Below are 20,126 nucleotides of genomic sequence, written 5' to 3' on the forward strand. Positions count from 1 at the left end.
ATTATTTTTTATTAATAGAAACTTACATACAATTATTTTTATGTAAAATTAATAATTAAAAGTTATTAAATAATAATTTAATCAAATTTATTAATTCAAAATAACTGCAAGTTTTTACTTTTTTTTTTAATTTTAATTTTATAAGTATTATATAAGTTTTATTGTTTGAGGTTCAAAAAATAAATAAAATAAAATAAAAGATTGAGGTTTGAAAGGAGAAGGGTGCAGAGTAGATAGAATGGGCGCAACACAGAGGATCGGAAACATTGAATGGAACACTTTGAGCTAAATTTGTCATCTCTCTCCTCGGTGTCTGTGTCTTTGTTTCTGTCTCTCTCATCATTTCCTCTCTCTCTCTCTCTCTCTCTCTCTCTCTCTGCGCAGAATCGTAGCTTAGCATAGCATTCAATTTTGGGCAACTTTGGGTAGCGAAAGCAAAACCCTTTTCTTGGGTTCTTATTGTTTTTGCTGAATTCGCTATCCTCTCCATCATAATCAATAATCATAATCAAAAAGCAAAAGGAACCTAAATAAAAATCGTTTTTTTTTTCCTGGGTATTTACTTTCTCCCTCTCCTTTTGGGTGATTGCAACCAGCAGATAATATCGCCAACCTCGTGCCTCTAAGTATTTGTAGATGGGAGAAATCGAAGAAATTGCAATTGATGTTTGGTATGTCTTCAAATTCCTTTTTTTCCTTTTTTTTTTTTTAATTCCCACCCACAACTTCAATTTTTCATGCGTGCTTATATTTTCTTTTTGTGGGGTTTTTTTAGTACTATAATATTTGGTGAATCATATATTTGCTCTGTGAATCACTATTAGCTTTAACTGTGTTGGTGTTGTTGGGATTCATCCTATAGATATGTCCAATAGTTGCTGAACTATAAATTCCATATTGAATATCAGTTACTTTGTTGAATTTCAGTGAGGAATATATCTCATCAGAATAGAGTGTTCGTTGGGGAGTTTATAGATTGAAAACAATGTCTGCTTCAGTGTATTACTTTTGGGGAAATGTTACAGAATAGAGAAGGGAATGAAATTTTGACTGTTAATTAGTTATACTTATTCCGGAACTAATAATTTGGCACATGCGATGTCGATTCGTGGTTTTGGAGGGACCAAGTTAATTGAATCCTTTTAGAAGAAACCTGACTGAGCGATTTTGTTTTGTTTTGTTTTTTCTTTGGTGCTTGTTTTTTCTTCCCCAATTTATTGAATAGAGCATCTTCTGATATTATGACATGTTGAACTACAGCTCAGATATAGATGTTGATGATATTAGATGCCATAATATAGCGGAGAAAGATGTCAGTGATGAAGAGATTGAAGCAGAAGAATTGGAGAGGAGGATGTGGAAGGATCGAATTAAACTCAAAAGACTCAAGGAAAAACAAAAGATTGCAGCACAGCAAGCTGCAGAGAAGCAAAAGCCGAGGCATACCACTGATCAAGCTCGGAGGAAGAAGATGTCCAGAGCACAAGATGGTATTCTTAAGTATATGCTGAAGCTTATGGAAGTCTGTAAAGCTCGTGGATTTGTGTATGGAATCATTCCTGAAAAGGGAAAACCGGTGAGTGGTTCCTCCGATAACATTAGAGCTTGGTGGAAAGAGAAGGTAAAGTTCGATAAGAATGGCCCTGCTGCCATAACAAAGTATGAAGCAGAGTGTCTTGCTATGAGTGAGGCTGATAACAATCGAAATGGGAACTCTCAGAGCACTCTCCAAGACCTGCAAGATGCAACACTTGGGTCACTCTTATCTTCTTTGATGCAACATTGTGATCCTCCTCAGAGGAAGTATCCATTGGAAAAGGGTATTCCCCCACCTTGGTGGCCAACCGGGAATGAAGATTGGTGGATCCAATCAAATTTACCCCATAATCAGAGTCCTCCTTATAAGAAGCCGCATGATTTGAAAAAGATGTGGAAAGTGGGAGTGCTAACTTCCGTTATAAAGCACATGTCACCTGATATTGCAAAAATAAGGAGGCATGTTCGCCAGTCAAAATGCTTGCAGGATAAGATGACAGCAAAGGAAAGTGCAATTTGGTTAGGGGTATTAAGTCGAGAAGAAGCTCTTATTAGGCAGTATAGTACTGATAATGGTACGTCTGGAATTACAGACGTGCCACCTACTGTTCCTGCTGAAAATAAGCAACCAGCCGCTAGTAGTGATAGCAATTATGATGTTGATGGCGTTGATGATGGTGCTGGTTCTGTTTCTTCTAAAGAAGATAGGAGAAATCAAGTTACAGATGCTGAACCATCAGATAACTCGCGAAGGAATTCTATTCAAGAGAAAGATCAAGCTGAGAAACGACCCAAAAGACCTCGATTGAGGTCAAATACCACTAAAAAATTACCACCACAACCTAACAATGAAACTTTACAAGTTGAGCCAGTAAGCACTTTGCCCAGTGAGAACCAGACAGAAGCTCAGGTGGTTGGGCAGATTCATGGAAATGAACGGGGTAATGATACAGATACTTCTATGAGACTAGTGGATAAAGGACCTGAGGTGCCAGCTCAACTACCGGCAACTGGATTTGATCATTTCTCTTATCTTCATCTGAACAACTTAGTTCCCTCGGAAAGCATGTATATGAGCGGTAGGCAATTGCACTATCCTGAGGTGCAAAACCCCGACATGCATCAAGGAACTAGTTACAATATTTATAATCCAGTGGCAGGGTATGACCCTAGTCATGATGGACAGCAGTTGCAGCCCGGCAATGATGAACCAATGCAGCCAGATAATGCAGTCTCTATGCAACCAGAACATAATATGAAAGGAGATGAAATTACTGGAGATTTGCAATATTTTGGTAAAGATCCATTCCAAAGTGAGCTTGACAGACCTATAGATCATTCTTTCTTTGGATCGCCAATCAGTAGCATGTCGTTAGATTTTGGAGGATTCAACAGTCCACCATTCCATTTGGATGATTTCTTGGGTGATGATGAAATGATCCAGTACTTTGGAGCATAGATTAATGGAACTAGTGACTCGGCAATGATTGTAAGTGCTATTCCTCTCTTAAATTATGCTTTCTCGGTTATCCTATGTATCTTGACTTCTGTACTGCGGTTGTTTCATCGTTTTCCAGGTATTACTCAAATCCGAAAACTTGTTACCCAGCTGCGTGAGGGTTCGCAGATTGTTGGTGGTAGTATTTATGAAGTTGGAAGTTGAGGAATACAATCTTAACAATTGACAACTCATCAATTCATATACAGGGAGAATCATAACATAATTTTGTTCTCTTGATTGCCCCATTTTCCACAACAATAAATATATTTTGGGGTTTTGTGTACAAATGTGACAATTGTTGGAATAGCTAAAGTATCACGGATATTTAGGTGAATTTCTTTGGAAAAGGGTTGCCTCTAAGTTTAATTCATGATGAATGTCTTCATGCTCCCTCCTCTGCTCTTTGTAGGTTGGGAAGATGTGCAACTGTGTATATTTCAGAGGCTGATTGATGCATGAGAAATTAGAACCGTTGTTGTATTCTTAATTTCTTATATCAATTTGGATATTTTAAGTAGAACCATGGATGTTACTGCCATATCAATTTGGATATTTTCAAAAGCAAAGGCTCCGTTTCTGTGAAGCTTGTTTGCAGGCAAAGACATACTTCAATGGGAATGTTTACCACTTGTTCAAATGTTTCTACAAAAATTCAGATAAAATATACAAATCATTTATTAAATAGAAAAATCATTTACTATTAATGAAAAGGAGAGCATTTTATTTTATTTTTATGATATTTTTAAGCTTTTCAAGATATCTTTATCATTTTAATCTTATAAAAATAAATTTGAGGAGTTTACCTTTTGTTCAAATATGAAACAAGTTGTACATAACAATGGAAGTCCCTATTACTAGATTGATTCAAGGTGGAAACAGTGACATACGTAGTATTATTGATGTTTATGTTTGATCAGGTTACTTCCTCTGCTCTGTCTGACATCATCATTAAATTCGATAAAGTCGGCTTTCCGATGGTAGCAACTTGTTTCGCCTCATCCACTTGCACACGAACAGTCTAAACCATAATAAAATTATGATGCCACATGGTAGTTTCGTCACCAACCCACTTTGAAATGTACTCTCCGACAAAGATAGCATTTAAATAAATTAAAAGGAAAGGAAAGAAACAATGTCCAATTGATATTTGAATCTTCCATGAAGGTAATTTTGAGGCTGATATTGACATATTGTTTCACCTAGTAGATGTCACTATCAAAGTAAGATGCAAATCAAAATCAAATGTGAAGTGCTTCACCTAGAATTCGTATTGCTCGAGAGACCGCAATAATGAAATAGAGAATTCATGCTTTCTCTTACTTCTTGTTACAATTGGCACAAGACTTCTTTTTCTACCTCTGGTGAGTCTGTAACTAAATACTTCACTTGAGAATACAAGTTTATTTACAAACCAAGTTTCTTTGGTCTCAAGTATGTGGAAGAGCCCTTTTTCAAACCTGGCATGGAGACTTGCTGTTGCTGCTTAGCCAACTTTTCTTTCTCCTCCTGCTTCTGTTTTCTCTCAATCTCTGCTTGCATCTTCTTCAAATTCTCCATCTCCTCCTCCATGGCCGTCTTCTCTTGTTTCTGTTTCTTCTTATGCTCCAGCAATGATGTATCAGACTCCTTAACAGAGAAAAACATGGGTCCAAGCTCAGCCAACCACTGGGGCTCCACGGCTGTAGCACATTGCATATACTCCTTCGTGGTTAGGATTAACTCGTGATAAACCACATACTCCGGAGTTGCACCCATGCCATAGAGTGCGCTACTGGGGTGTAGATGACACGGCATCCCAGTCCGGCAGTTGACATACTCTCCAACACCCTTTAATCTTGCTGCATTGTGGAAGTATGCTGAGCAAATTGCTTTTCTGACTATGTCTGTATCAGGCCAACAGGTGGTTAGAGAGATCTTCAGTGTCTTGAGAATATCAAGCAGCTGGGATCTCACCTCTCTGGCCTTTCTTAGACCTTTAACATGCAAAAAATGATCATTACACCAGTCACCTCTGTAATCATGCTGTTTCCATTGCTGATAGACATTGTACAGGGTTAAGTGATCAGATTCTGGCACAAAAAATCTTTCGCGTGCAGCATCACTCTCCTCTACTCGGTCCTTGGGTCTAAAGAAAACTGACGGTACTGAAAGCATGGAAACAATTGTCAGAACCTCCTCAAGGCACCCCAGCTGTTCACCCATCAAAAGCATCTTAGCAAGTGGAGGGTCCAGTGGAAACTCAACCATTTTCCAGCCAAGATCTGTTAAGGCACCCACATTGTTAAGGGCACCCAATACCCACAACTGGTACATAGAATTGAGAATATTATCTTGCGGAGGTGGATCCATGAAATCAAAATCAAGTAAATTCTCAACTTTAAGAGATTTCAGCAACAAGACCACATTGCCGAGGTTAGTCCTTTGAATCTCAGGGACAGGACTGGGCAACATTTCATTTAGGTAAGCACTCTCTGTGTACAGTCGATAACATGTACCAGGCCCAGTTCTACCAGCTCGACCAGCACGCTGATCAGCAGCAGCACGGCTGACGGGGAAGACTTGGAGAGCGTCCATACCCATCCTTGGGTTATACACCTTCATTTTACCATAACCTGTGTCTATGACATAGAAGATACCGTCCACAGTCAATGATGTCTCAGCGATGTTAGTGGCAACGATGCATTTTCGGGCTCCATCTTCAGCTCTCTGGAATATCTTAGCCTGCAAATCAGCAGGAAGCTGAGAGTATATAGGTAGAATCAAGAGTTTAGGGACTGCTTTCTTTGAAGAAGAGACCATCTGCTCCATTCTTTCTGCAAGGGCGTAGCAAGCCGCCTCAATCTCATCTTGGCCAGTCATGAAGATAAGAATGTCACCTGGAGGACTAGTAATGTGAATCGTCATGGCCTGCTTCACTGCACCTTCAACATAATCTTCAACTGGAGTTTTACTCCATAATGTAGTCACAGGAAATGTTCTCCCAGGAATATTATAAATTGGCACACTGCAAGAATGCCCTAATTAGATCGTGAACCAACCAAAATGTGGAAAACGAGATATTCGACAAGATTGAGGAGCTGAAACTCACCTTCCAAAGAAATGTGAAAATTTCTGTGCATTCAGAGTTGCTGATGTGACAATCAACTTAAAATCACGACGTCGAGCTACAACTTTCTTCAATATTCCAAAAAGAACATCCGTGTTTAATGATCTTTCATGGGCTTCATCCATGACAATAACCCTGCAATAGTTTCAGATACAAACGTTATTTTTTTTTGCAGAAACATCATAAATGTCATTGTTGAGGGTGAATTTTCTCAATATTTTCATACCGATACTTGTCTAGATCAGAGTCTTTGAGTGTTTCTCGTAGAAGAACCCCATCTGTCATGTACTGAAAAATTCAACCATTTAAGTTTAGAGCACATAGCAACAAAAGTTAATAATGTGTCCACATAACTAATGCATATGTTAGACTTGTGTATGCTCAAAGGATAAATACAATGAAAAGAAACCACGCTCAATAGCAAAATAGTTCCAGTGTTATAAAATAAGTGTTTACCTTTATAATGGTATTTGGCCCAGTCACATCCTCAAACCGTATAGCATAGCCAACCTTCTCACCCAGCTCTGTCTCCATCTCCTCACTGACTCTCTTGGCCACACTCATAGCTGCCACACGCCTGGGTTGGGTGCAACCTACTATACCTTTTATAGTGTAGCCATCCTCATGCAGATACTGTTCAAAAAACTCAAATGTCAAATTTCTGTCTTGATTGGACAAACATGATCATGTAAATAATTGAAAAGAAAAGAAAAAGGACAATGCACCTGTGTCAATTGGGTTGTCTTTCCTGAGCCAGTTTCTCCAACCACTACGACGATCTGATTTTCTCGAATTACCTACACAAGTGTATATCAACAAATTATTGCAACATATATGAACCACTGGCTCTATTTGCTTCTCACTTTCTTCACAAGTGAGAGGGCAAAACATTTTTTCTCTTAGCTGATTATGAGATACACATACAATAAAGAAAAAACCAACCTGTAATAGGTCATCTCGCACTGAAAAAATGGGCAGATATTGCCTTTGCTCTGCAATACTCTTTGACTTGGCAAAATCACTCACAGCCTCTTCCTTTTTCAAATGCTGTGAAAACTTAGCTTCTTCCTTAAAATCTATTTCACCCTGTTCACCCACTGTAGCAGTGTCTGCATCAATCTGCATTTGAAAGGATTTTTAAAAAGGATAAGTCTTTATACACCAGTAAGAGAAAGCAAAGATCACAACTGTTCCAGAAGAATACCTGTTCTGCTGTCTTTTCAACACCTAAGATATCGCCAAGTTTTGAGCCTGCAAGCTCCCAAAAACGTTGGCGAGACTTATTTGAACTCTGTTTCTCACGTATTTCTCTGACCAGAGTAGATCCTTTACGAGAAATTATAGCCATGTCAGATGTTGGATCTTTTATTGGCATAATTGGCTCTGCCTGCTTAGTAAAAACAACTCTGCCATCAAGGAATGGAGGTTTTGTATCTGCGAATGTTGGTAAAAAATAATCAGTTTAAAGAGGTGAATGCCATACAAACTGCATAAAACATCAATTAGCCAGATGAAGATTTACCATGCACCAGAAGAATAACTTTGCGTTCTTCCTCATCATCAAACTCAGTCTGAACCTCTGTACCTCTAACGGCTCCTGATCTCAGCAGTTGTCTGTCCTCCCATTGAGCATTATCAGCTGTGAGCTGAGACAACTTCTTGCTCTGAGCAAGGGACATCTTGGTCCCATCTCTTCTAGTCTGTTATTTGTTAACAATAACTGATTACTTTAACAAGATAACTAAATGCAAGTTGCTAAAAACCATGCACAATCCATGCTGCATATATAAGATATATAACACGGTGTATAGAACATCTTCATATGTGACATTTCAGTTTTAATATGTATCAGTTCTACTTATGACAAGGAACTATCTTTAATTTATCCAAGAAAAATTTGCAAGTAACAAGAAGCTTTGTATGTATAACAGTTTGCAGCAAATATTAGTTTACATATAATTAGAATTCTTAATGTTTAGTTATTTACCAGTCTTTTGGCAAGCTCAGCCTCTTTTTTTTGAAAGGTAGCCTCATCTCCAAGAAAAAGTGATGAGTTATCTCCTCCATCGAACATTGTGCTACCTTCCTCTCTATCATACCTACACAAAGATAAATCTTAATCAGATTGATGTATTATACATCAAAAAGTGAAAGTTTGAAAATTACACAATATATGTTACGGCTTAAAAGGTCATCTATAACTTCAACCCTATCACATGTCAAACTTGTATGATGAGTCAAAATCTCAAATTTTGGATCTCTTCAAAGAACTAAAATTTTAACCTAAATTTGACCGAGCACGTATTATAGAAGATGAGCATAGAAAAGGAACCAAATTATTTTCCAAGAACTTAACACCACACATGTCAAATACAAGGATTTAACACATCATCAAAATGGATACTTCTCAAAATGAAGTTTAATTAGCATAATTACCATGCCCGGTCAGCATCATATTCCATCTCTGCGCGCATGCTTTCAGTAATCTCATACTTGTGTTCTTCGCCAAACTCGGACTTATCAGTCACTTCATCCTGGACACATGACAAGATGTACATGCATATTATTAGAAACGACCATAATGAAACCATGGAATCTTTCTAGACATTTTGTTAGTGATCAGCTTAAAATCATCTATTTAAAGCATCTCAGATCAATTATCAACTAAACAAGGGCAAAACAGATATTATTAAGCACAAGATATACCTCATACGAACTTGAAGCTCCCGAAGAAAAAGTAAGTTGATGGGACCTTCCACTATGTCTAGAAGTAGAAGATTTGACTGAAGATCCAGAAGCACGTATTGGAACAGGAGATGGAGACACATGGTCCCATGGAGAAGAAGAATAAGGAGTATTGCCTCCTGACCATGGAGAAACCAATCGTGTATCAGGTGAGGCACCAAGAAACATAGGGGATGGTGAAGGTTGATGATGTCTAGAACTAGAGACACTGTCCCTTCGAGGAGTATCTTCCCATTCCCATTGCCCATCATCCCAGTCAGACCTGCCTGCAAATAAAACACTGGTAACTCAGAAGTAATAATGATGATGATAATGATGATAATACTAAGACACAGATTTTACAAATGTGTTGGGGATTACTTGCATATTATACTCTGGAAATGATATTTTCTTAAATTTCTGTTCGGTATAACGATACAAAATTAAAAATGCAGAAAGTTTTCTAGCATTTCAAATTTGGATTAATTTACTGCATATCTGGCTCCAGTAATTGGATTAATACGGGAAATTACAAGAAGCAGAATAATAGCAATAACATACCAGGTGTTCTCCTGGAACCCTCATATCTGCTTCGCTTTCTACCATATTCATGGTCATACCTACTACGGGAATCCCTTTCTGAATAAGGCTCCTTACTTCTACCGCGCTCATGGTCATATCTACTACGTGAATCCCTCTCAGAATAATGCTCCCTATTCCTGTTGTATTCATGGCCATACCTACTACGTGAATCCCTCTCAAAATAAGGCTCCTTACTTTCAAAATTGTCTACATGTTGCACTCTTCTGCTACCACTTCTTGACTCATCTCTGTGATGCCTCCTCTCATTCCTATAATTCTCCCTTTCATATCCAGAAGGTGAAGCAGGGACCTTCAAAGTTGAAATATCATAATGAGACATGCAGCAAAACTTCAAAATATTAAATTTTAATTGAACAAGAATTGCAAACTGATGAAAGCAACAGTAAGAAGTGATATAATATTGAGCAGTGAAAATGTAGGAACACTTATTTTGGACAGAAAAATATTGTATTGATTATTTATTGCAGAGATTATCAAAAGCAATTATTGGCATATTCAATAATGACTCAAAATATTCTTCATGTCCTTCATAAAACAAATATACACTGTCAGTTTCATAAAAAATATCCTAGGCACTAGGACAACATCATGACAAACTAAATATTTCTCCTAAAAGAGCAAAAGGAATACGGCCATGAAATATGAAAGCAAAAACCCAGAGAAAGAGAGAATAATCTTACATCTGAACCCCGATGCTCCTTTGAACGAGTCCCATGTGAATCAGCATCATGATCTTCAGTCACAGAACTTTCTGCATGTGCAAAGCCAGAGAACCATCTGAGATAATTGTTTTTATGCATACTAACAACCCATACACATTCATATTTTATCTAAAGACAGCTTGAAATAATCATTTTGCATAGATTAAACATGTTGAGTTTGAAAATTTTCCTTTATAATAACTGAATTAGCCCTTGTAAGTACAACAACGCTTTTCACATTTTCCCTTTGCATTTCCAAAAAGCTTTATAAGGACCATTTTATCTATATCTCCCCCTTCAATAACTCCCATACTGACCCCCCCCCCCCTTTTCTTTTTTTTTTTTCAATATTAAGCAAGACACAAAATCCCCTAAATAGTAGCAACTATCTTAATGAGTGTCAAGTGTGACACCTTCATAAACCCTCAATGAGTACCCATTACTAAAATAAAAGGTCCATCTTACTGCTACCAAAAGCATTCATTTGCATCAAATATGAATATAAGAACAAAACTTCCAAACACATGCCATGCGTTTGCAACTTCAAACGCGGCACCATTAACACAACACAATAACATGAAATTCCAATATTAGTATGAGTTTTGAACAATATCTTTTTTCCTACACATTGATCTTTCACAACTGAAAAAACCTACCAATAAATCCAAACGATAGCAAGACGAAGAGATATTGATTTAAAAAAATTATAACCTGCTTGTGATGATTCATTGGTTGATTTCCGGTATCTCGTATTAGCTCGTCTGTCTTTACTAGCAGTTCCACCTAGCCCGCTTTCATCCTCAATGACAGTAGACTCAGATTTATCTTCATCCTCTGCAGATGCTGCAATGGAAATGGTCCTTGCTTTCGGGACCTTGAACACTCCATCATTTTGAGATCCTTCACGTTTTGCAATTGCAAGGGCATCTAGTCCTATTGAAACCATTCATTAATACCAAACAATTAATCTATGCTCAATGGAACTAAATCAGAAACACACCTAATTCAAAATGCATAAGAAACTACAATACCTAAACGAGATTTTCTTTCTTGAGGCACGTACACCACTCTGTCCTTGCCGGGAACATAAAGTCCACCACCAGTGGACTTCTCCGGTTCCATGGTCTCCGTGGTCTTATCAATGTCAACAACTCCATTTTTCTACTCATAAACAATAACGAATAAATTAGAAACAAAAATCCCGATCCATTTAGCTTGAAAAACGGAAATAACCATGAATATGATACTAACCTCCATGATGCAAGTTGGATTTGGATAAGGAGCAGCTCCAAGCTCAATTATGAATTAAAAAAATCCCTAATTGTGAAGTTCAGAGCAATTTAGGGGAAAATACGAAAGTGAGCTTCGATATTAAAAAATTAGGGGGACGCTGGGGATCAGTACGTTGGAATCGGAGAGAGAGACTTGAAGGACGACGCCGTTTTGCTTCAACTGATCAACTGGACCTCGCGACCAAGGTGGCGGCACGCAGCCCTTTCTAACTTTCTGATTGTTTTCCGACCGACTTATGGAGGAGAAGGTTCATATCAGGTTTACTCCCCAAAATAAGAAAAAGTATATTACTAATATTTTAAGGGTTGCTTAGAGCTTTTGGCTGAGCTTAAAAGAAAAAATCTTTTTTTGAGTTATTTTTTTTTAAAAAATTTTATTGAAAGTAAAAGTAATTTTATCTTTTTATTTATTAATTATGTTTAGGTATAACGATATAAAAGTATTTTTTTATTTATTACATGAAAAATATCTTTTTTTAAGAGAAAAAAATCTTTAAAAAAAGATATAAATTACAACTTCTCAAAAAAGATATTTTTTTATTTTTTTAGTACTTTTACTTTTACTATAGAAATTTGTCAAACACACTAAAAAATAAAAAAAAATCTTTTTTTATCAAATTAATAGCACCTAAACAAACACTTAAGATGTGTTTAGGTAAATTTCTAAAAAAAAATTTTGTTTGAGTTATGTTTTTTTAAAAGATTTTATGAAAAAATAAAAATAATTTTATGTTTGAATATTTTATATAAAAATATTTTTTTATTTATTAATATAAATTTATTTTTTTATTTATTTATTATATAAAAAAATATTTTTTTAAGAAAATTTTTTTTAAAAAAAATATAAATTACAATTTTTTTTTAAAAATATTCTTTTATCTTTTTAATATTTTTATTTTTATTACTAAAAATTTTTAAACACACTAAAAATAAAAAAAAATATTAAAAAATATTTTTTATTAAAATAATAGTGTCCAAACAACTATTAAAAATTACTTAGCAAAATTTAAAATGATAGAATTGAATTCAATTTTATTGATTGAAATTATTATTTTGATGAACCGAGTTTCTTTATGGCACTTTTATCCTTCATAACACTATAAAATAATTTAAACCTAATTAATTAATTATCCATTATTATTTATCATAATAATTAATTTAAGCAGAATATTAACTCTGCTCCTTGAAATATAATTAGACAAGTTGCTCAATTTAAAAACTAAAAGACTAGTTTAATCGTCATATAAAAATCAAAATATCAATTTAAGGATAAACTCAAAAAATTTACCCAAATTGTTTGTTTACTGATAATTTTTAAATTTTATTATTAATAAAAATATTATTAAATTATTTAAAAATATGAAAAATTGTACATCTAAATTGAGACATTTTACATTAATAAAAAATAAAGATATAACAAATTAAGTTTTTTATGCGATAAGTGAGTTACATTACACTTTTTTTATTAACAAATCATATTTTTAATTACAGTTAAACATTTTCGGTATAATTTTAAATTATTTAAAAATATTTTTATCAATAACAAAATTTAAAATATTTTTATCAGCCTCAAAATAATTGAATGTATTTTCAACTGTTCACACTCAATTTAATTATCTAATAAAGTTAAGAATATCATATTTAGAACTTCATTCTTCATTACAACTATCAAAATTTGACTATTAACTCAAATATATAACCATAAACGAAGTATTATATAGTATACACTAAAATACACAAGATATATTCTCATATTATCCACTACAGCCAATCTGAGTCTAGTACTCTAGTATGTAAATCTGAACTACATATTGCCGTGCTTGCGGCAATTTAAACACACAAGCATTTGCTCTGGTTAGTTAAAGTACCATGTAGATCCTCATCCAATATACATACATAACATAACCGCAAAAGCAATTATAAAACTTATTATAGCTCAAATGACATAGTATCTGCATTCTCTATTAAGAAGTTGCGGGTTCGAACTTCCTATCTTTAGTAAAAAAAAAAAATTATAAAACTTATTATCAAGTAAAAATCAGTACACTATTCATAAAGTTCCATTAGTGATGTGCTGGGTGGAGAGTGCAGCAGCTGCTAAGAACTCATCCATGGCCCTAAGAGAAGAACCATCATCTTTCTTTGCATCCCTAATCAAATCTCTGATCTCAAGAGCTTTCTTCCTCATCCCAATGCCTTTCTCACTCTCATCCATAACCAACTGAATCTTCGCCATCAAATCCTCCCACTTAACCTCACACTTCTTCCCTCTCGCAACCTCAACGCAAACCCCAACCTCTTCCTCTAAAAGCTTGCAGTTAAAAAACTGCTCCGCCGCCATTGGCCACCCTAAAATCGGAACCCCCTCACTCAGCGATTCCATCACCGAGTTCCATCCGCAGTGGCTCAAAAATGCCGACACTGCCGAGTGCGACAGAATCTCCACCTGCGGCGCCCAATCGTGAACGATCAGCCCTCTTCCACTTTCTAGAACCTTCTCCGTGAACCCTTCCGGCAACCACTCCTCCGCCCTGAACTCCGAGTTTATGTCGAAGCCAATCGGAGGCCTCACCACCCACACGAAACTCTTCCCGCAACGCTCCAATGCCGTTCCAAGTTGCATCATCTGCGATGCAGAGATCGTGTTCATGGATCCGAAGCAAACAAACAGAACGGAATTCGAGGGTTTCTTGTTGAGCCACTCTCTGCACAGCTCCGGGTTGATGCCGCCCCCTTTCCCACGCGAACCGTTTCCGGTCGAGAGGAGAACCGGTCCGATCGACCATACCGGCCGGTTTAAGATTCTTGTGAAGTAGCTGAATCCGAACGCGTCGAGTTCGCGGACCGAGTTGAGGAGTAACCCGTCCGAGTTAACCCAGTGGTAGAAATTATCCTCCCTTAAGTAAACTGACCACGGGTCAGTCCCATCCGCTTCCGCTATGTTAGTTGGTAGCTGCGTCACGTGAAGAGAACGCGCTTCTGGAAAGTCCGGAAGCGTGAATTCGCGTGAGTCCACGCGCTTGTGAGGGAGGTTCATCCAGAGGGAATAATAACACGCGAGGCCGTAACCGCCGCAACCGCTGAAGACGACGTGGAAGACGCCAAGCTCCTTAGCCACAGTGGCGGTCCAACCGAAGAAAATATCAGCAACGATGCAGAGTCTTTGGGATCGGAGGTTTTGGATGAGGTTCTTGAAGGGTTTTTTGAGGGAGGTGGAAGCTTGGATGAGCTTGATGACGAGGTTGTAGGGGACAGTGTCGGTGTTCTCAGTGTTCGGAGGGAGGCCGTGTTCGGTGCTGGAGAAAGGGAGTTCGTGGAGGGTGACGGCGGAGTCCGGTGGGAGAGAGGATCGGAGCTTGTTGATGTTGAGGGCAGTGTTGACGATTATGATGCGGTAGTGATTTGATCGCTTTTCGAGTTGGAGAGCTAAGGCGAGGAAAGGGATGATGTGGCCTTGCGCCATGAATGGGAACATCACTATCGTTTGTTTTTGATCCGCCATTGCCGTTTCAGAGTGATTATGGATGGAAAGTTGATCTTATGAAAAAGCGGGGACCGTGGTCAAAGTTCAAAGTAGTAGTTGAATCTCCCTCAATTATCGTGGTTCGTGGAACACATGCCAATCCTCTTTTCTAACCATTCATTAACTGAATTCTTCTTTTTTTATTATTATATTATTTTATAACAATTTTTGTTTGTTTGTTTTGAGATGAATTAGACACCTCCCATCTCCCAATCATTAGCATTATACACTTTGCACTCGTTCACATATTGAAGGATTTTAATCATTTTATCTATTTATTGACAACGTATTAAAAGACATTATATTTTGCCATTCAACTAAAATCTTAGCTGGATAACCGGTGGATTTTGGGTACTATTGTTGAATTTTTGGCTTAAGTATATAGTTGTTCTATACTTGGCCCAAGTCTATAAACTGGGTTAATGTTCAACTTTATCAAGTTGGGCCCAAATTTAGTCATTTGTGAAAATCTCCGAAAAGATCCCGATCTAACGTGATAAAAAGAAAGGCATTCCAAATTGTCCAATACTATGGTGGTGAAGGCCCCTTTTTTTTAAATACATGATGAAAGTGCTTGGCTGAAACTGCTTCAATATCGTGGCTTATATGCTGAGAGAAATTGGGGACAATTACTGAATTTAAGACAAAAGCACGATGAACTTACCAAAAAAAAGACAAAAGCACGATGAGTTTGTCATTTTGGGTGTTATAATTAACAGAAGTTAATGCTAATGCTAATGAGTAATGAATGTAATTCGTAGGCCATTTTTGGTGGGCCTAAATTTATGAGGTTTATTGGGCTATATTAGAATGGTAGGAGATCTAACAATATTTTTAAGTCTAATGAAAGATACAAATTAGCTATTAATTTTTGAATTTATTAAGTTTTTATTTTAATTTTTTTTTTTTTTAGAATTTGTTAAAAAATTTGATTTATTTTTAATTTGCTTAATAGTATTTTTAGAGATTTTAAATTTATATCAAATCTGATCTAATCTAATCTAATAAGATCAAATCTGATTTAAATTAGTTATTATGTTTTTAAAGATTCTAATTTAAATCAAATCTGATAAAATCTAATAAGATCAAATCTGATTTAAATTAATTATCTCATATTTAGAAGATTTAAATTAAGCTATCTTATCTTTTAGTTAATTTTTTTTTTTGGTAAGCGAATTGGACAGCCCAATCCTAGACAATTTTAGTTAGTTTATTAGGACCTATCTAATAGGAATTGGTTAATACCCTTATTCCAAGGCCCAATAGGAGTTGAACTTATAGAGGCTTAAATCCTAATAAAAGTTCCATCACCCAAAAGAAAAAACAAAGATTCAGCGTTAGTTAGAAACTGTTGAGTTTGTTATCCATCAATCCATGAACGTCAACTAATTGAGAGGTTTCTTTTATTTTCTTCCTGAAGCAAATCAAGTTACAAGGAAATAGAATTTCACTCAGCCTCATAAAATGTAGTTGGGAATGGATACAACAAATTTGAGCCATTATTAATTATGACATTCAATTTAGGATAGTTACAAACTTGAAGAGATAGTCTAAAGTACAAAAGCAAAATAAAAAATGCACACTAACACAGATACGACTTAATAATTAAGGTGCAGACTTGTGCCTGCAAAGAACTTTACACCTTAAGATCCTATCCTGAACATAAAATCCTGGATTCACCATGATCTTAACCCTATTTGGACCCTGTGATCTCTGCTTATCATTAACCATATCTTCCATGTATTGAGGATCAAAGCTCCTATTCTCTTCTACCCTTAAGATTCCCAATGGAGGGTTGAAAGAAAATGCCAACAAATGCAGCAACCATATGCATTTTGCTGCCACAAAGAAAGCTTGAAGAAGTTGCTCTGGCCAAGGCCTAGTCCAATTCAGTAATGTGATTATACCACTCATTTTCTGATCACAGAACTTGCTAAATTCTTCACTGTAATACTTTGTACCCTTCTTCAACACTTCATTCCAGCTCAAGTTTCGCAGCGCCACGAAAGACGAGAATTGCGCCTGCCTGTCCTGCCTAGGATCCAAGAACTTGGCACAGCCATTCTTCTGGAACACGCAATTCTCAAAGTCTTGGTAGAGAGATTGGTTTATGAAGGATTCAAAATGATACAATACTGCTTTTGAGTACTTTGAATTGAGTGAAAGCCTGTATGGTTGAAGAAGCAAGTTCAAATTGTGAATCAAACATTGATCAGTTTCTTCAACTTGGCAGATAAGTGTCTTGCAGAATTGCTTCACTGATAGCCTCGATTCGGATACCATCTGCAGGAATCCCTCAACCATGACTTCTTCATTCACAGGCATCAAATTCTCTTCTCCATTGCTCCCCTCATGTAAAGCTCCTCTCTGTGTTGACTCTTTTCTTGCCACACCATGCTTCAATGCATTCTTCAGCTCCTCACAATAGTTCTCCAAGTATTCCAGCTTCTGCTTGAGTTCCCCCAATGAAGTTCTCATCTCAGAAACTTCCATTAATGCTGCATCCCTACTCTCATTTGCTTCCATTAACTCCCTCTTGAGTGTCTCAATTGAAACTATTCCCATGTCCTTAAGAACTTGAGAAACTTCCTCAGATTCAGTTCTGTTTGGGGAACTCATCATCACATTCTTGCTATGCTTCTTCTTGAACCGAGGAAATAGCCATGACATAACACCTTTACTTTTAGGCTGTGTTTGGAAAGAAGCATGAGAATCAGTGAGTGGAACAACAATGTTGGAGCTTCTGCTGTTCCTTGTGCTCTCAAATTCACTAGTAATGATAGCAGGCTTGCACCGATTGCACGACGAAACCGGCCTCAAATCTTCCAAGCTGTTCCTTCTTCTTGATTTAAAGTAGTCATTGGCAGGTGAGGATTGAAGAACTGTGATGTTGTTTGCACAAGAACCGGTCACGGATTTGCTATCTTCAGCAGAACATGTGTGAGAATCTAAGTTGGAGAAACCAAAAGGTAATCCCTTTCTTGAACATGATTTCTCTTTGTAATCTGGAGCAATGTTTTCCATGGTGGTGTTTCCTCCTTCTAAGGGGCTCTCATCCCAACTTTCCGATCTTGTTGGGTTCTGATGATGATACCCTCCTGCCAAAGGGTCATCTTCATAGCTCTGTCAATGATACATAATATTCATCACAAAAGCAAGACAAAGCAAAAGCTTAAAACAAAAACAAAAGTCAACTCCTTTCTTGGTTTGTTTCTAGAAATTAAACAATGGTGAGGGTGAAAATGGCATGATGAGAAGCAAGAAAGTGAAGGAGAATTGGTCATACTGGTGTGAAAACAGGGTAATCATGAGCAGAGTAGTGAGAAGCAGGGGAAGGTGATGGGAATCTAGCATTGGCAGGGCTACTTCCTTGTGTCAAAGCAGCATGTAGTGCTCTTAGCTCCACTGCTTTGGCTATGGCTGTTTGGATTTCTTCTCTGCTTATTTCAGGCTTGCCATTGTTGTTGCTCTTATGATCTTCAAAAATCTGTGCAGTGCTCATGGTGGTGGTGGTGGTAGCAGTTGCATCCATCATGAAAAACAGAGGAAACAACAAAATGAAGCATGTAAATGCTGAGAAGATAATATGTGCAGTTATGCACTGGAATATGTTTTTATATTATTATTATAATAATAATATGGTAAGAAATTTTTTGTTGAGAATTGAAGGAAAAAAAGATGAGTAACATGTGGTATCCAACGGTTGGATTTGGTTCTAAGGTTGTGTGTATCTATGGTTGGAATAGGATCTTGGAGAACCAGAAAAAATATAGAATAAGAGGTAGAAAGGGTCATCTCAAATCCAATGAGTGTTTTTTTGTCTCTGTTCTCAAATGAAGAAAAAAAAAAAAAAAAACTAGTGGCATGGGAATGAGGGCATGTGAATGAGAACAACAGAGACTGAGAGAATAAGCTAATTTATGGCAGTGATAACATGATTTATTTTAATTTTTTTGGTATTTCTCATTTTACTATTATAGAGTAAAGTGTCACACTTTGTCATATAATAATAAAATGATGAATTTTAAATACTAAGTATATACTAATATACATTAAAATATAAAATATATACTAAAAATAAGTTAGACAGTACAAAAAATTATAAATTTTGGTGTGCAAACACAATTTACTTTTGAAAAAAGATTAAGGACTAGTACTTTTATTTTATATTAGTGAGCATTTTTAATTATTAACTCAATATCTTTAGTCTAATAATTTAACAATATATTTTTTGCTACTACTTTTAAATATTATTAATTAATTATTAATAAAAAATAATAAATTATAACAATCATCTAATATTATTCTTTACTTTTGTTGGTAAGTACTTAACCATCACTATATTTTTATGATGTTAAAGAAAAAGACCAAGTGTGCTTATTAAAAAGTTGAATTTTATGGTGCCTTTTATTATGGTGTCTAAATTGCTTAACTTGTTTTTAAAAGTAAAAAATAAAATATTTAAAACAAAAAATAAAATATTTAAAATTTATTAAATATTATCTATTTCCTTGTTTTAGTAAGTTAGGCATAATCTCAAAGGCACCATAACATTCACCTATTAAAAATTATTGGTCCCCAAATTTTCACATATATATCCCCCCGGCGCCCCCAGCAATGTGTGACTAGTTTACCAATATGCCCACATGCGAAAAGTTACCTTAAACCAGAATTTGGTATTTGCTTTTGAACCAAAATTGAGAAGTTTCATTTGATTCCATTGCATTCCAACCACTATTATCCCACAATCCTAAGGTCAAGTGACACAGCTTTCAGTTTGTGGACAACGTCAAATGTCAACAAGATGTTGCTTTAATACTCATTCACTTAACACTTTGTGTGTGTAATCATGACATGTCTATGTTGCTCTTCTGAAACATTGTTCAAAAAGTTATCAAGTACTTCTTCCCCTTTTACACGGGGTTGGTGAATTTGCCTAATTCAGCCTCCCTGCTGTAATTAATTCTTAAAACACTTTTTTAATCTCATCATTCTCCTATCATATATGTAGCATGTAGTAACAAACACGAGCCTTGTGATTTAGTAGTTAGTTTATTAGCTTAAATAAGTATCGAAAGTTTGAATTTCGCTTTGTGCATGCAGCAATTCATTAGCTAGCGACAAAAAAAAACACGAGCCT

The 20,126-nt window shown here is 36.2% G+C and overlaps 4 protein-coding genes across 6 annotated transcripts; 1 reads left to right on the forward strand and 3 right to left on the reverse strand.

Moving 5' to 3' along the window:
- Window positions 1-219: 219 nt before the first annotated feature.
- On the forward strand, window positions 220-3,557 carry LOC112773297 (ETHYLENE INSENSITIVE 3-like 3 protein). 2 transcript variants are annotated; one of them, XM_025818378.3, is made up of 3 exons: window positions 220-671; window positions 1,261-3,025; window positions 3,114-3,557. In XM_025818378.3, the coding sequence occupies exons 1-2, from the start codon at window positions 637-639 to the stop codon at window positions 2,993-2,995; spliced, it is 1,770 nt and encodes a 589-aa protein (XP_025674163.1). In that variant the 5' UTR covers window positions 220-636; the 3' UTR covers window positions 2,996-3,025; window positions 3,114-3,557. The 2 variants fall into 2 exon arrangements, with proteins under 2 accessions (XP_025674163.1, XP_025674164.1); XM_025818379.3 differs by having other exon boundaries at window positions 274-671; window positions 1,266-3,025.
- A 602-nt stretch (window positions 3,558-4,159) lies between these two features.
- On the reverse strand, window positions 4,160-11,771 carry LOC112773296 (pre-mRNA-splicing factor ATP-dependent RNA helicase DEAH7). 2 transcript variants are annotated; one of them, XM_025818376.3, is made up of 17 exons: window positions 11,576-11,756; window positions 11,423-11,488; window positions 11,203-11,332; window positions 10,883-11,104; window positions 10,151-10,221; window positions 9,429-9,759; window positions 8,850-9,154; window positions 8,580-8,677; window positions 8,131-8,242; window positions 7,666-7,843; window positions 7,348-7,577; window positions 7,086-7,262; window positions 6,869-6,940; window positions 6,600-6,776; window positions 6,370-6,431; window positions 6,126-6,278; window positions 4,160-6,041 (listed from the first exon to the last, which is right to left on the reverse strand). In XM_025818376.3, exons 2-17 carry the CDS (start codon window positions 11,426-11,428, stop codon window positions 4,442-4,444), a joined length of 3,924 nt encoding a protein of 1,307 aa, XP_025674161.1. In that variant the 5' UTR covers window positions 11,429-11,488; window positions 11,576-11,756; the 3' UTR covers window positions 4,160-4,441. The 2 variants fall into 2 exon arrangements, with proteins under 2 accessions (XP_025674161.1, XP_025674160.1); XM_025818375.3 differs by having other exon boundaries at window positions 11,423-11,771.
- A 1,388-nt stretch (window positions 11,772-13,159) lies between these two features.
- On the reverse strand, window positions 13,160-15,557 carry LOC112771123 (UDP-glycosyltransferase 92A1). Its single transcript, XM_025815752.3, has one exon. It carries the CDS (start codon window positions 14,963-14,965, stop codon window positions 13,514-13,516), a length of 1,452 nt encoding a protein of 483 aa, XP_025671537.1. The 5' UTR covers window positions 14,966-15,557; the 3' UTR covers window positions 13,160-13,513.
- Window positions 15,558-16,465: 908 nt separating this feature from the next.
- LOC112771518 (IRK-interacting protein) lies at window positions 16,466-18,878 on the reverse strand. Its single transcript, XM_025816286.3, has 2 exons — window positions 18,273-18,878; window positions 16,466-18,109 (listed from the first exon to the last, which is right to left on the reverse strand). Exons 1-2 carry the CDS (start codon window positions 18,519-18,521, stop codon window positions 16,592-16,594), a joined length of 1,767 nt encoding a protein of 588 aa, XP_025672071.1. The 5' UTR covers window positions 18,522-18,878; the 3' UTR covers window positions 16,466-16,591.
- Window positions 18,879-20,126: the final 1,248 nt, after the last annotated feature.

The sequence above is a fragment of the Arachis hypogaea genome, chromosome 18 (assembly GCF_003086295.3).
Source record: "Arachis hypogaea cultivar Tifrunner chromosome 18, arahy.Tifrunner.gnm2.J5K5, whole genome shotgun sequence".
Taxonomy (NCBI): Eukaryota; Viridiplantae; Streptophyta; class Magnoliopsida; order Fabales; family Fabaceae; genus Arachis; species Arachis hypogaea.